At 33.5% G+C, this 16,430-nt stretch overlaps 1 protein-coding gene across 1 annotated transcript; it reads left to right on the top strand.

The window, feature by feature from the left end:
- Positions 1-2,007: 2,007 nt before the first annotated feature.
- On the top strand, positions 2,008-15,936 carry LOC132730244 (lateral signaling target protein 2 homolog). The gene is made up of 7 exons (XM_060716124.1): positions 2,008-2,154; positions 8,558-8,836; positions 11,195-11,344; positions 12,654-12,706; positions 13,163-13,252; positions 14,151-14,240; positions 15,801-15,936. The coding sequence occupies exons 1-7, from the start codon at positions 2,119-2,121 to the stop codon at positions 15,919-15,921; spliced, it is 819 nt and encodes a 272-aa protein (XP_060572107.1). The 5' UTR covers positions 2,008-2,118; the 3' UTR covers positions 15,922-15,936.
- The last annotated feature ends 494 nt before the right edge of the window (positions 15,937-16,430 follow it).

The raw sequence follows: 16,430 nt of genomic DNA, 5'->3' as shown, positions 1-16,430 counted from the left end.
TCAAATCATGTACCCGACATTACGTATTGCAATATATTGCAATACGCTTTGGCAAAATGGCAATATATTGCAATACAGTTTTTGCCGTATTGTTACACCCCTATTTGCTAATATAATCATTTCTTGAAAATCAGGTAATGTGGGTTACTCAAGAGTAATGCAAACAAAACAGAAATTAAAAGGTGAACATTGCAAACATTATTAAACTTAATTCCATTAAATTGTTTCTGAAAGTTAATGATACATGCAACAACTCTGATGTCCCCTAATGTGACTTTAAGCACTATTTAATATTCAACAAAATAGTATAACTGCAATCAATGACAATTTTAAATCAATATTAATGTTCTTTAAATATATATAAATGTACCTAAGGTTTTTGGTGTGTGATATGTCAGTCACTAACCGAATAACATTAGGTTTAACTTTATTTAAAAAAAAAGAAAAAAAAAATTTTAATACTATGCTGTAATACCATTTTATTCCTCCAACTATTGGGCTGCATCATACACTGGTGTTTTAAAGGTAATAAACTATATTTACCTATGAGTATCAGTTAATTTACTCCTATTGATTTAATTTTTAGTTTCCTTTTCTCGATTGCATTACATTTTAAACCGGTATAAATCTTTTGTTAACAAAACAATATCTTAATTTTTACTCTTCGTTTCTTTTTTCCCAGTATTATCAGCATGAACAGAAAGACATGTACATCACCTTACCAATATTTGTTGCGCAACTTATTCACAATTTGTAAAGAAAAGTACAAGCATTCTGAGCAGATGAATACACAACATATATATAACAGTAAGTGATTGTTATTAGTTTCATGAAGTTCAATAAGTTCTTGGTTTTGTTTGTTGTTTTGGGGCTGCACTTTAAAATATGTTTGTAGTTATTTTTAACATATGATTTTAATCAAAATTATTTCTTCAATATTTATGTTTCTCTACAAAATAACTTAAATTACTTTAAGGGTATGGTTACAGTTAGTGTTATGGGTTAGAATTTAGATGAGAGAGTTATGGGTTAGGGTTATGATTTTAAAACATGTATTTTGCTGCAGGCATATTCTAATAGTGCTCTGTTTTATGGTTGTTTAAACATTTTGCATATGTAAAAGACAGTAAAATTGACACAAGAAAAAATCAAGTTAACACCTTTTCACAAGTGCAACGATCTTGTTCAGCAAATTATATGTTTATTGATCTGTCTAAAGTAAACATATCTTACTGTTTTAAATCATATCTTTAATCTTTTAAAAATTTAATGACTTCCCCGTTACATAGGCTATGCCTACTTTCATATTAATGATAAATACGTTTGGCACTGAATCAAGACAAAGTTAAATCAAGTCCAATACTGAGTCTTGTAGCTAATCAATATGTACACACGATGCTTTGTCAAAATACAATAGATGCAAATGAAGTTATCAAGGCTAAATACATTAAAAAAAAATCTAGCAACCAAGCGGAAAAATAAGTAGCAAAACAAATTAATTTAAGCAGAACAAAAATAACACAAAACAACAATTAAACACATTACGGGAGAGGCGGTAAAATTATTAACGAAGTGTAGAATCTTTGTCAAACAAAATCTGTGATGAAAACCGATCACGAAAAACACATGAATATCAGAAGCCGCGGGAGACCACATGCACAGGTGGCAGTATCGGTGTTTGGACACCCCACCCCTATCTGCCCCTGGATCCCTACTACAACCCTGAAAAAAAATTCAACACTCTAAGGCTTACTATAAGGTACCTTTTTGTCTCAGATTAGTTAATTTCTGTGACTGACATAATTTATTAAGTTCCAATTTAGAATTTTACGGTAAAATTAGTTTAAGGTAGTTTTTTGCCTATTAATCGAAAATTAATTTTAAGCTGTTATTAAACGAAAAATGATTCAAATTATTTACACGTTAGGCCTAAAATATTTCGCGTGTTTTGTTCCTTTGTGGTAGTCAAATTTCGTCAGGTTAATTTCTAAAACAGGAAATAACGTTGTAAACGAGAAAGCACGGGAGTTGTTTGATGAATTGAAACAAAATGGATTTCATAAATGGTGTTGTAAAAATCATGTGATGATGAGTGAAAATTACACTTAACCTGTCAATATGAATTCTTTTAGGAAATGGCTGTATAAGCCAAAAGTACGTAGACTTATCTCGTTGGTTAATCTCAACTTCTAACTGACCTAGATAAAAACAAGTATAACAGGAGTGATGACTAATTTTTGACGTAAAATAAAAACAAGAATCTTACTTAATAAATAACTTTCTATTTTTAAGCAACAGATACAAAATATTTTCATATGTAAATACTGTTTTACCTAATGTAGACAACAAGAGCATAATTTTGTGAATTAAATAAATTTTCTTCTCGAGTTTTATCACCTTTGTACACCATGGACAAACTCGATGACAAACAGATTTCTAAAAGTGTGCAAAGCTTGAACTGGGAAATCAGATAAAATCATTGTTTATTTGTTATTTTACAGGTTTCATTCGTTATTTCATGATACGCTTCCATATAAAATCAGAACATGTTGACCATTATTCTTAAGTTGCAATTTGTGATTGTTCCATTACCGTGATTGTTCCATCATTGGAATACCAGGGCTCTTGCAATTAGGTGATCTGCAGACTTCCCGAAAGTGAAATAAAAGTGTCAGGCATTTGGTCTGTATTACCATGAAAATCTGCCAAACCGAAAGGAAATCAGTCAGACTGATAGAAATAAAACAAAATCAAAGGAAAACTTGTGGTTGCAAGACCTTTTTAGTTTTGATTTTTTCGCCGTGAAAATCGGCACAGTCCTTACAGGGCATTTTCACCCCCTCCATGTTGTACACCAACCATTCATGGTCCTGCTTCCACTTTTCGTAAAATTTTGTCTCAGGTCTAATCTTTAATCCATTTACTGCTGTTCTGCACGCTACCATGAGGCATGACATAGATTTTTGTATTTTCCCCGGTTTGACACCTTTAGCGAGGCCATTTTGTATACCTGCTACTTGGGTCAGACTGATCTGGAATAAAGAATCGTTGGACCTAATCAAAATTTTTCACATGTCCGTCGGATCGACATATTTTGGGTAGTCTGGATTTGCGTGACTTACTTAGTTGCCAAAAGTTTCTGAACATCGCTGCGTTTGAACATCAAAGCAAAATCGACTTCGGTGCGCTTTTTTACTTACATTGTACTACAATGTAGTACATGTACAGATCTTTACATATCACACAGTGCTTGTCAATAAATTTAATCCTCACCTCCAGATGTAACTTGAACTTCACAGTAACTGCCGATATAGACTGCAATTAACACATTTCTGTAACATGATATGCACATCCATAGGACATATTGCCCTCTAATTCGCCAATGGAAACATTACAATTAATTGAGCATAGCTTAAACGATACCTGCCACTTTATAATCAGCGAGTTTAAAAAGTTTACACCTGGAATCGGTCTAACCATATTTGACAGTAACTATATGAAACGTCACACTGACCATGTAAATTTACTTGCATATGAATTAATAGACAATGCAGGGATCTCAGTAGGGTCAGAATTTCACGAGTCAAAGACTCTTTGACCAAAATTTTCATGTTTCTTGTGTCAAAACAAAAAACAACAACAAAAAAACGAAACAAGAAAAAACACTGAATTGCACCTTTACTGTGAAAGAATAAAATAAGCTTTTCTGACTAAAAGTATTTAATATGAAAAAAAGAAATAACAAATATAATTACAGGAACTCTAACATAATACTGCTTTAAAAGTAATCAATGATTGACACCTCATCAGATGTTTAGAGCTATTTTTAGTGCTGTCAAGTTGCATCGGGTGAAGTCACGCTCCAGTGCACAGGCAATAAACATACATAGCTAAAAATTCCCATGTGGCAAATAAACTCTTGTGCAGATTTTATCATGTGTCAAATCTGTGCATTTACTGATTTCCACGAGTCAAAACCTGGATACCCGACCGTGGCAATCAAGAGCTCTGCACAAGGCTATCCTTAAATTGTTTGTTGTGCTCCGACCCGCTCATGAAAATTGTCTTACTCTAAAAAAATTTTAAGGCCTTCAAAGTTTTTTTATTTTGGCGATCTTTATGCACCTATTTTTGTTAAAAGTAACTTTCAAATCTGTTAAGTAGTAGAGAAAAAGAATTTGAAATCCCCCAAAAAAATACACACAAGGTTTTATTAATGTTTATCAAAAATTTGACGCCAAACACCAGCATTTTATAATCGCCAGAAGAGCTAATATTTCACAAAGAGGGGGAGAAATTCTCAGTTTCCAAGACACACATGTAAATTAATTGTTCTTTTGTTATTTAATCAACATTTAATCTTATAAAAGTTAAGTTCGATTTGCACCTGTCACGGGTCGTTTTATTTATTATGTTAATTGTTCATTTTGCCGTGCACTGTTCGTCATTTAGTCGCGGGAAAAGTATTCCTTAATGTCCGCGCATGCGTCGATTATCGTTTGTCTCCGTGGCGTCTGTTATCGTCTGCTATTGTATTGTATCGGATGGTTCCGTAACGTACGCTTATGAGCGGAAATTCACGGAAACGGCCGAAACAATTCAACTATGTCTGTTTCTCGTGCAATTTTGTGAACTGTTTTTGTATGTCCAATCGTTTTGTACGTTGTATGAAAGAGTTTTGAGAGAAAGTTTTAGATTGGTTTTTAACATTTCCTTTCTTCCAAATTCCCGCGAACTTTCCTTCTTCACTTCACTTCGTCTTTATTCTCTTACGAGTTAAGATATACTATTCTACTTAGTACATAAATTCTTTAAGTTTACTTAATAGAATTTTTGGAAATAACTTATTATTAAGTTATTTATTGAGACGCTGTGTTAAGATTATTTTCATTTGATTCATTTACTTGAAATAATTCTTATTTACATCGTTCAATTGTTGTATTGTTGTATTTTATGTATGTTTTAATTAACTTGTATTATAATCATGTATTTATGTTTTTAGGCTTTATCTTCGTATTATATATTAAATTGACGAACCTACGCCAGGAGTTCATTATTTATTATACCCTGTGACACACCCTTTTGAAGCTATTCCATAAAATAATAGCAGATCGGATGATTCTCTAACACACCGTGTGAAGCTGTACACAATCTTTCACTGAGGCTAAAATAAAAAATATGTCTGGTTCAGGGAACCCGACCTACCCTATTTTTTTACCGGCGACCCTAAACTTTTTTTGATTTTTGCTACAAAGTTTTTTGGGTACGAAAAGTTTAATAAGCTTCAATATTTTTGAATATGAAAAGGCAATGAATTTTGCTGTTCATTGTTACAAACATTTGATATGAGTTACTTATTAAACTTTTATATACATGTACATGCATTGTTTTAATCAACTTAGTGTTTGGCCAATCTCAAAAATCTTATTGTATTATACGACGTCAAGTGTGAGATGTCAACGACGATCCAAGGGGCAACATTTTGGAAGGTGAAGTAACATGTTTTAGGCATTTGTTTGATAAAAGAGATTCATTTACTAGAGCTGCTTCAAGCGAAAAGATACTAAACTGTTTGCTAGTATCATTCTTAACTTGTTGACAGTGATCATATTAATATAATTCTTTACCAATACCATTCTTATTGAGACTACAGTGAAACACACTATGCTGGAAGTTACAAAATGGTGTTTGCATTGATTGATTACAATCTCTGTTTAAGTATGTTATATGCAAGCAACACATCTGAAAATGGAAATTATGACGTTCAAAAAAAAAAATGAAAATCCCTACCCTCCTAATTTTTTGGCCAATGTTTCCTGAACCAGACATATTTTTTTATTTGGCCTAAATGCTGCCTAGCTATATGTGCACGGAAACTGAACCTTCGCAAAGGTTTTACAACTATTAAGTTATTCAACTGATGTAATTTAACTAATAAAAAGGTACATACAAGTCACTAACCATGATAATTTGGGTTTAAAACTACCAGATTTGCATGCGTCAAATGGGATGTACATACAGTCAAAACTGCCCGATCGGCCACCTTTATAAAAGCGCCACCTGCTCTGGACAACCCCAATGTAAATTACTATATATTTGTCTCTTTTAAGACGGCCACCTGCTCAACGCCGCCAACGGCCACCCATTTTCATCCCCAAATAGCCAAAATTACCAGATCAAACGGCCAGTACAAGAACGTTTGTCGCCATTTTGGATCCAATATTTTTTCTGTACCATACCGTTTTCGTACCGTTTTACATTAATTTTTACCAGTAGTCGGTAAATTTGTTTGTAAGTTTGAAAAATAACTTGTTTAAAATGTGTTTCGTTTGAGTAAAATGTTTTTGATATACATGTATTTTCGAAAGTAAACGAAAGTAAAGTGAAATTATAATTGTGCGTAGAAATTTCTTTTAAATTAACCACATTAACGAAATCTAACTGCAAAGCAAAATTTAAGCTGTCCAATTTATTAAGTTGAATCTATACCTTTCAATGTCTAATAATCGCTAATCCGATTGTTTTGAAGACGTGTCAACATACATGTGTAATATGTACACGGTATCAATCTAATACACGCCGCGGGGCATGACCTTTCTTTGTTTGCATAATCATTGTCACATAAATCGTATAGTGGTAGCTATTTATTGTTGCAAATCAAAGCGTTACTCTGCAAATTTCTTCGTTTGTATTGAGAACAACTTGTTTTTAATTTCCTTTTGTATGAATAAAACGTAATTAATATCTTTTCCTAAAGTTTACGGAGTTGAGTTGAAAGACATTAGATTTTTAACATTACATAATAAAAACTGAAATCATTGCAAATCATGGTGTTTTACGTCATATCTAAAAAATAATTAAAAATAGTCACTTTTCCTAGCCAGAGTTCAGCCCTGGATAAGAGAGCCACCTGTATAAGGCCATCCTTAAAAAAATGTTTGTTTGCAGTAACGCAACCGACTCACAAAATTTGCCTCTACTCAAATTTTTTTTCATGGTCTGGATAAAAAAATTATTTTTTTTGGAATCAGAAAATTATGCCTTGTGCTTTATTTTCATTCTTTTAAAGGTTAATAGAAGAAATAAAATGTAGTTCTTATTAAATTAGAATGCAAGTATCAATTTATTAATTGTTACCAGATTGTCAAAGCATAATTATATTGTCCAGCATTTTGAAATTCCATGTTTATTTGGGAGTACAGTTCAATAAAAAAAAATCGACCTACCTACCCACCTTGAAAATTCTGAGTCGGGTTACTGCAAACAAACATTTTTTTAAGGATGGCCTAAGAGAGACACTTTTACAAATTCCGAATACTGTCTGCCTTATACAGGTTTGACTGTATTTTGATTCCATGCGTCTCGAGATTTTTATGTGTCTCTTTGGAGGCACATCTGTATAATAACTGTATTTAAGTCTTCTTTCATGAACCTATCATGCCAATGAGCTTAGATGTTTGGCATATAACATTGCTTAGTGGATGTTACAAATGTTAGGTTAGTCATACATCTGCAGTTTAAAAATGACCCCACCCTGGGGGTTGCTTAGTTTACATAGATTTAGTTAAATGAAAATTTATCTTCTTCTCTGAAAGATCTTTGCACAGAGTTAGATATTTTGCATGAAGCTTGACCTTGTGGTCCTTTACAAAAGTTTTATAAATGATTTAATCATGCCCATTGGGTCGAAACTGGCCCTCCTTTTGGGTCACTTAGTTTATAAAGAGACTTACATAGTAAAATGAATTAAGTCTTCTTTTAAATGTGAAATTACAATGCCAAGATATTATATATTTGATTATTTGTCATGAAGCATTTTGTAGCAGACATCTACAAATACTTTTAAAATTATGCAGCCTGGAAAAAAGAAACACAGGGATTTTTTTTTAATGATTTTGGGAACATGACCCCTTCCCATGAAATTGGGAATTTCAGCGGTGTTTTGTTAAAAATTGGGGAAAAATGCATGACTGAAATTTTACAGTGATTAAATGGAATACTGTCTAGGATGGCATCTTGGCATCTTCAAACATTTAAGCACTATCACAGTGAAGGAGCCCTTATTTTCAAACTTTCAATTGGGAATTTTTTCCTGTGGATTGGGAAAATAATATACTATGTTCAATTGGGAATATGACCCAATAACGGCTATAAAATAACCAAAAAAAAAATCCCTGTATAAAATACCATGGGACTTAATTACTTGCTTTACTTTTTCTAGCAAATAAATTATTATAATTATAAAGGTCAAAATATGCAAAAATAACCCTTACTGTCTGCTGTAGATTTAAATTTTCATTTTGTATGATGTAAATTATCTTTTATGTTATATTTAAATATTTTAATATATACTGATACGGAAATATATTTACAGGTATACATGTACCATAATTGATTTTTTTCCCATAGTTTGTCTTCCTTCACTGCATCCAGTATTTAATTAGTCAGGTGCACCGTCTCTTACGACAGTTGTTCTTGATTATTTCTTGTAAAATGTATAGATGGACAGGTTTGTAAATATTGTCAGACATTTAATCCTTATGAATGTTTTATTTAGAAAACAGACAACACACTACTGGCACAGTTTTATTTTGCTGATGAGGAGTTGAATATAGTGGCTGCAGAGCTTGACAGTTTTGATGGACGTAAAGATCCTGAACGCTGCACTATGCTTGTGAACCAGCTGCGGGTATGTCAAGATAGGGTACTTACTGTTATACAGAAGATAATGGACGATGCTATTCCTGGGCAACGAGCTAATCGTGATTTTCGTGTAAAATTTCCTGATGATGTACTTCAGGATAGCTTGGCTGGACAACTTTGGTTTGGAGCAGAGGTAATGATTATTGACATGCAAGTATTTTATATCAAAACAAAAGTCAGCTGGAATCAACTAATTATTGATACAGTTATACACCTTTTTAACTAAATTGTCTGTGAAATTAATGGTTTCTTAAGGATGACATGAAGGATATGAATGATGGTGTTTATATTTGGTATGTAAGTATGTCATATCAAATAACAGGGTTTGATTTTAGCTCCCAACCAACCTTTAAAAAGTTTTAATGAGTTACACCCATGTTTAAGCAAATTATTCACAGTTATTGGTTTTACTTTTTATTGCTATATGTAGAGCTAAGCCCAATTTCATGTTTGTCCATATGGTCTCTTTCCGGTGGCTATGGTAAACAAACCCAAACACACACATAAGTCCAATTTAACCAAATTTTCTGTGAAATAATTGGTTTTTACAGCATAGCTTTTGAAGGACATCAGTGATTGTTTGTATATTTGGCATGTAAAGTATGTCATATCAATACACAAGTTATATTTGATTTTTGCTCCAATCAGCATATTATTATATGCCCGAAAGGGCATATTATGTTATACCCCCTGGCGTCCGTCTGTCTGTCTGTCTGTCTGTCCGTCCGTCCGTCCGTACGTCCGTCCGTCCGTCCGTCCGTTAGCAATTTGGTTTCCGGAGCATAACTTAAGTTCCATTTGGCCCACAATGTTCAAACTTCATAGGATGATTGTCCATATTGGGTAGAAGACCCCTATTGATTTTGGGGTCAAAAGGTCAAAGGTCAAGGTCACTATGACCTTAAAACTGAAAACAGTTTCCGGAGCATAACTTAAGTTCCATTCGACCAACAATGATCAAACTTCATAGGATGATTGTCCATATAAGGTAGAAGACCCCTATTGATTTTGGGGTCACAAGGTCAAAGGTCAAGGTCGCTATTACCTTGATACTGAAAACAGTTTCCGGAGCATAACTTAAGTTCCAAATGACCCACAATGTTCAAACTTCATAGGATGATTGTCCATAGTGGGTAAAAGACCCCTATTGATTTTGGGGTCAAAAGGTCAAAGGTCAAGGTCACTATGACCTTAAAACTGAAAACAGTTTCCGGAGCATAACTTAAGTTCCATTTGACCCACAATGTTCAAACTTCATAGGATGATTGTCCATATTGGGCAAAAGACCCCTATTGATTTTGGGGTCACAAGGTCAAAGGTCAAGGTCACTATTACCTTGATACTGAAAACAGTTTCCGGAGCATAACTTAAGTTCCAATTGACCCACAGTGTTCAAACTTCATAGGATGATTGTCCATATTTGGAAGAAGACCCCTATTGATTTTGGGGTCACAAGGTCAAAGGTCAAGGTCACTATTACATTGATACTGGAAACAGTTTCCGGAGCATAACTTAAGTTCCATTTGGCCCACAGTGTTCAAACTTCATAGGATGATTGTCCATATTAGGTAGAAGACCCCTATTGATTTTGGGGTCAAAAGGTCAAGGGTCAAGGTCACTATATCCTATAAACTGAAAACAGTTTCTGGAGCATAACTTAAGTTCCATTTGGCCCACAATATTCAAACTTCATAGGATGATTGTCCATATTGGGCAGAAGACCCCTATTGATTTTGGGGTCACTAGGTCAAAGGTCAAGGTCACAATTACCTTAAAACCAAAAACAGTTTCCGGGGCATAACGTAAGTTCCATTTGGCCCACAATATTCAAACTTCGTAGGATGATTGTCCATATTGGGTAGAAGACCCCTATTGATTTTGGGGTCACAAGGTCAAAGGTCAATGTCACTTTTACCTTAATACGGAAAACAGTTTCTAGAGCATGATTAAAGTTCCAATTGGCCAACAATATTCAAACTTTTTAGGATGATTGTCCATATCAGGTAGAAAACCCCTATTGATTTTGGGGTCAAAGGTTAAGGTCATTATTAATAACTTAAGTATTAATCAACCTACAGCTGTATAATTTTATAGGATGAACAGCTAATTCCCATGTCTTATAAATGCTTCATCCTTATTAAAAAAAAAAAACACTTTCGGGCATATAATGCTCCGCCTAGCGGTGCTCTTGTTGAATGAGTTATGCCCATTTTCTAGCAAATTTTCCACAGAATGAATCAATTATTTGTTTTATTTTGAAAGGATTTATTTTGAAGGTATGTTTATTTTTGTCATTGATACGTTCTTTGAGATTTACCATAGGGCATGTGTTGACCAGCCTCTGCAGAGCTCTTGTTGACATGTTAGTAGCTTTGTTTAACTACATTATATATCTGGCAGCTTTCATGAATGTTACTGTATTCTTATTTAAATATTATGCTTACTATTTCATTGGAACAAAATTGTATTATACATTAATTATCCTTTTCAGTGTCTTGCAGCAGGTTCGAGCATCTTAAACCGAGAGGTAGAAAGTGCAAGCATGAGGCCACTGGCTCGGGCATTAACTAAAAACCTGGAAAGTTTACGTGGTGTACTCAGAGACCAGTGTCTACGTAGCTGTACAGAATACACAGAACGAGTATGTTAAAAATATTGTGAAAATTGGAAGAAAGGCAGTCATTAAATAAAACTATAATAACTTCTCTTTTCTAAACAGAAGCAGATCTATTGTCCTTATCCACTCTGTTAGCATCTACTTTGCTGAACCTTTTATATGCTTTACAACCTTCAGGAAGTATTATGTTATGGCTTTATCTCTCTATATGTTTGTCCGAGCTTACATTTGGATACTAATGTGGCTAGAGGGGCAATAGGTAACTGTACTTTTTCTATTTGATGTCATTCATTCCATAAGTCTTTTATGTGGCTATTTCCTTTATATGGCTAAATAGAGAAGCAACATACATGTAAGTACAGTCTCGTTAGAACTTCCTTCTTTAAATAAAAATTGGTTTCTAAAACATAACCTTTGAACAATTTGACTTGTTGTGTTTATATTTAGCATGTTAATATTTTATATCAAAACTCTGGTCAAGATAAATTTTCGCTGCAGTGAACACATAGAGGTTTGCCCCTTTTTAGGCATTTTTCAGCAATAGGGACAACTTTTGTTCACATTCATCATACTTTAGTTATGTTCTTGCATTGCAAATTAGTATCTTGAAAACAACTTAAGGGAATGGGTTGAAACTGAACACACTTATTTAAGAGCAATGCATAATAAGAGATCTCTGTCCAAGGCCTATAACATGGATTTTAACAGAATTATGGCCCTTTTTGAACTTAGGAAAATATGCATTATCAAGGTGTTTTAGGAATAGCACTGTTCCTTCAACAGCTCTTGTTAGTTGGCAGTTGTTATCTAAAATTTCTTTAAACACTTATCACCTCCTAACTATTTCAGGGTTTCTACTAAATCATACCCCAGCTATCAAAATTGGCCAAGCCTGGGGATCCCTTAGTTTATATAGACTTGTATAGGAAAATACATTTAAGTGTCAGACTAGACTTCTTTTGAAAACCGGAATGCCTAGAGCTTTGATATTTGGCATGTAGCATTGCCTAGTAGATCTCTACATTAGTTATATAATTCATATAGGAAAATACATTTTAAACTTCGATGCCAATAAATCAGATATTTGTCATTATTTATTTAGCATTTTGTAGCAGACATCTACAAATATTTTAAAATTTATGCAACTTTTATAAAAAAAAATTGGCAAACCATTACTGACAATAACATTGAATCATAAAAATTGTGAGTGATCCAAGGCCATCATAGCCCTCTTGTTTAAAATAATAGGTTTTGTTCCTGATTGGATGATGATTTGACACTTTGTCGTAAATTTTATATAAATATGTAAGGAAATTGAACTTGTATATTTCAGATTAAAGAAGCTTTGGTGATTTTTGACAAATTGTTTGCAGAATTTGAATTGAGGTAATTAAATGAATTTGCTATTTGTTTTTGTAAGAATAATTTTTGTCTTGCTATCAAAGATATCATGTAGGGTTAATTAAATTTTTAACTTGAAAATTAAATAGGAAATTAGAGTTTTTGAACTCTTTAATTAAATGAAAAACAATATTTTAAAACATACAATAAGTAAGGCTTCAATTTTAAAGGCCCATTAAGTCTTAAAATTTCCAGTATTTTTATATAATCAAAAGCCTTTTATTCTTGATGTTCTGTTACTGTTTCCAAAATGTAACTCATTGGCCTACAATTCATTCATTGCTACAACATTTTTAAATACATTTTGCCCTTTTTGTGGAAAGAAAAGTTTATTCATTTCTGAGGCTTAAGTTACGTTTAAGTAAGCTGTATATCAAAAGTTAGTTATAATATTGATAGTTTGTAATGTAACTTGTATAATTATACAATAATTGTATTTAGTTATGTGAGTGCTATGGTTCCTGTGAAGACAATGAAGGAGTATGACCTCCTGCAAGAAGTTACTGTCCTCTTCTCAGAAACAGTGCAGAGGTAAACTTGACTATTGTAACATTTCAGTATTTTGTTGTTGTTTTAAGCTTGACTATTCGAAGAGCTATATTATTCATCCCAGCGTCTCTGCCACACTTTGGTTTAGTTTCTACGTGCAAGTTGGTATCTTCAAAACTACTGAATGGAATGGTTTGAAACTTCACACACACTTGTTCTATGTGATTATCAAACATGTTGGCCACAGTACCTATAACTTCTCTACTATCAAGCAGTGATAGTAGTGGTAAGCATTCAGTCTTACATAGAGCTCTTGTTGTGTCGCCTCTACGGAGTAGTGGCGACATATAGGGATCACTTCTCCGTCGTCCGTCTGTCCGTCCATCACAAAACTTGTACAGACTACTCCTCATAAACTACTGGTGCAATTTCATCCAAACTTTACAGGAATGATCAGTACCAAGTCTAGTTGTGCACTGTCTGTCTGTCTGTCCGTCTGTCACAAAACTTGTCCCAACATGAAATTGGCCATAATAAAACATTTTTCTCATTTCAGTTTCCCATAACATTAAAGATTTGTTATGTTCAATTTTTGCCAGTCTAACTTGCCTTAGCATTCCATCACTTAACAAAAGTATGCTGTTTTAGCACTTCTAACTTACAAGGCTAAAAGCTTAATATATAAACCTGGGTAGGGGTGTATATTATCGGATAAATGAAGATCCAATCTGTTCCACGATTCAACACTTCTGATTCACAAATCGAACCACAAATCTTTTGTTAATAAGACACTTAGCATTATATTTTGTGAAAACAAACAATAGATATTTGTTACATATTAGAAATAAGTTTCTCGAATACAGATGAAATTGTTAGAGAATACAATTTGATGTCTGATTTTAGGCTAATTTTTAAATGTCTTTCTCAAAACAATTTACAGGGCATTAAAGGAGTCACTGCTGACACAAGACATGATCGATTACTGTGATCCTGCTTTAATGTTCACCATTCCAAGATTAGCTATTGTCTGGTAAGTACATTTTCACCATTCCAAGTTCAGCTATTGTCTGGTAAGTACATTTTCACCATTCCAAGTTTAGCTATAGCTTGGTAAGTACATTTTCACCATTTCAAGACTTCTTTTGGATGTCTACTAAGTTTGTTCAAATAAAAGTCCTGGGATAGAAATTTGCCTCGCCCCATGGGGTCATTGTTTTTCCCTTTTATGTACTAGTATATAGTAAAAACTTCAAAAATCTTCTTTTAAAACCCCCAAAGAGCTAGAGCTAAGATGTTTAGCATGAAACATCTTCTAATGGGTGTCTACCAAGCTTGTTCAAATAAGGGCCCTTGGGTTAAAATTGGCCCCACCCCAGGGGTCGTTGATTTTCCTTATGTGTGTATAGTAAAAACTTAAAAATCTTCTTATAAAAAACCCAAACAGCTAGAGTTTAGATCCTAAGCATGGAATATCTCCTAGTGAATGTCTACCAAGTTTGTTGAAATAAAAGGCCTGGGGTCAAAATTGGCCCCTCCTGGGGGGGGGGGGGTGGAGTCATTGTTTTTTTTTCCTGTATGTATATAGTAAAAACTTAAAAAATCTTCTTATAAAAACCCCAAAGAGCTAGAGCTAAGATATTTATCATGAAACATCTTCTAATGGGTGTCTACCAAGTTTGTCCAAATAAAAGCCCCTGGTTTAAAATTGGCCTTGGCTCAGAGGCCTATATACAGGTGACCAATTTCAGGGCCATCATGGCCCTCTTGTTTAAGCTTTGTGTGGCTAAAAAGATTAAAGGAAAAGTCACACAATGTATCATTTGTAAGGATGTCCGTCCGCCTGCTGTTCTTGTCCGGGACATAACTTTGAAACGACAAGAAGTATCAACATAATACTTTGTTGGTAGATTGATCTTATTAAATAGATGTGCAGTGCACCAAAACCGTAACTCTGCCTTGCCTAATTTTGGAATTATGACCCTTTATTTATTTTTACACTTTGAACTTTGTCCGGGACATAACTCTAAAACTATAAGAGATATCAACATGAAACTTTATAGGTACATAGATTTCCTTGGGTAGAAGTGCAGTGCAAAAGAACCATAACTCTGTCTTGCCTAATTTTGAGTTATTGCCCTTTGTTCGTTTTTACACTCTTTGAATTTTGTTTGGGACATAACTCTAAAACTATAAGAGATATCAACATGAATCTTTGTAGGTGGAGAGAGCTCTCTGTCTTGCCTAATTTTTGAGTTATTGCCCTTTGTTATTTTTTTTTCACTTTGAACTTTGTCCGAGACATAGCTCTTAAATCATAAGAGGTTTGTAGGTAGATTGATCTCATTAAATAGAAGAGCAGTGCAAAAGAACTTTAACTCTGCCTTGCTTAATTTTGGAGTTATTGCCCTTTGTTCATTTTTACACTTTGAACTTTGTCAGTGACATAACTCTTACACTTCAAGAGGTATACTTTTCTGTGTCCAAACCTGCTCGGTTAGCAGCACCCAGTTCAACCTGTTCTTGTTGTCCATTGCCAAAATGACCATGGAAATGTGAACTGTTTAAATAATTTATCTTATTTTGATTTCAGTGGATTGCTCATTTACCCTGAAGGACCGTTAAATCCCGACATGGAACCGTCTAATATGACAGAGATGTATAGGCCTTTCCAAACATTGCTTCATAAAATCAGGTACTTTTTAGAAGTTTGAAAATAAAAAGTTTCAGCTGAGGTTTTTAAACATGATGATATTGGAAATATTTTTCTGAGATTCATGTACCATTAAGATGTAGTTCTGTTGTCATCCAAAATGACCATGGAAGTGAAACTGTTTCAAATAATTTATTTCATTTGATTTTCAGTGGAATATCATTTACCCTAGGACCGTTAATTCACAATGGAACCGCTAATATGACAGAAGTATAGGCCTTTCCAAACATTGCTATTCAAAATCAGGTCTTTAGAAGTTTGAATAAAAAGATTCAGCTGATTTTAATAAATTATAATATTGAATTTATATTTTCTGAGATTCATGTCCATTAGAATGTGGTCTGACCATTGACTTGGGTGCAAATTTTCAAATAATTTTTTTCACCTCATTTTTCTTTTTATAGGGTTCTTTACCTCAGTGGAACTGTTTTAAACTCGCATATCATAATTTCCTATATGCATGTGATCATAGACTTACTTTATTTTAGTTTTCAGTATTTATACGGTAGA

Source organism: Ruditapes philippinarum, unplaced genomic scaffold (genome assembly GCF_026571515.1).
Source record: "Ruditapes philippinarum isolate M1 unplaced genomic scaffold, ASM2657151v2 ctg1655_1_1_1_1, whole genome shotgun sequence".
Taxonomy (NCBI): domain Eukaryota; kingdom Metazoa; phylum Mollusca; class Bivalvia; order Venerida; family Veneridae; genus Ruditapes; species Ruditapes philippinarum.
Note: the sequence above shows the minus strand (reverse complement) of the source record. Positions and strands in the feature narration are given on the sequence as shown.

Coding starts and splice junctions, on each gene's coding strand:
- LOC132730244 (XM_060716124.1), top strand. CDS start 2,119: ATGAATTCTTTTAGGAAATGGCTGTATAAGCCAAAA. Junction 2,155..8,557: donor AATGGCTGTATAAGCCAAAA/GTACGTAGACTT, acceptor TGTTTTATTTAG/AAAACAGACAACACACTACT. Junction 8,837..11,194: donor AACTTTGGTTTGGAGCAGAG/GTAATGATTATT, acceptor TATCCTTTTCAG/TGTCTTGCAGCAGGTTCGAG.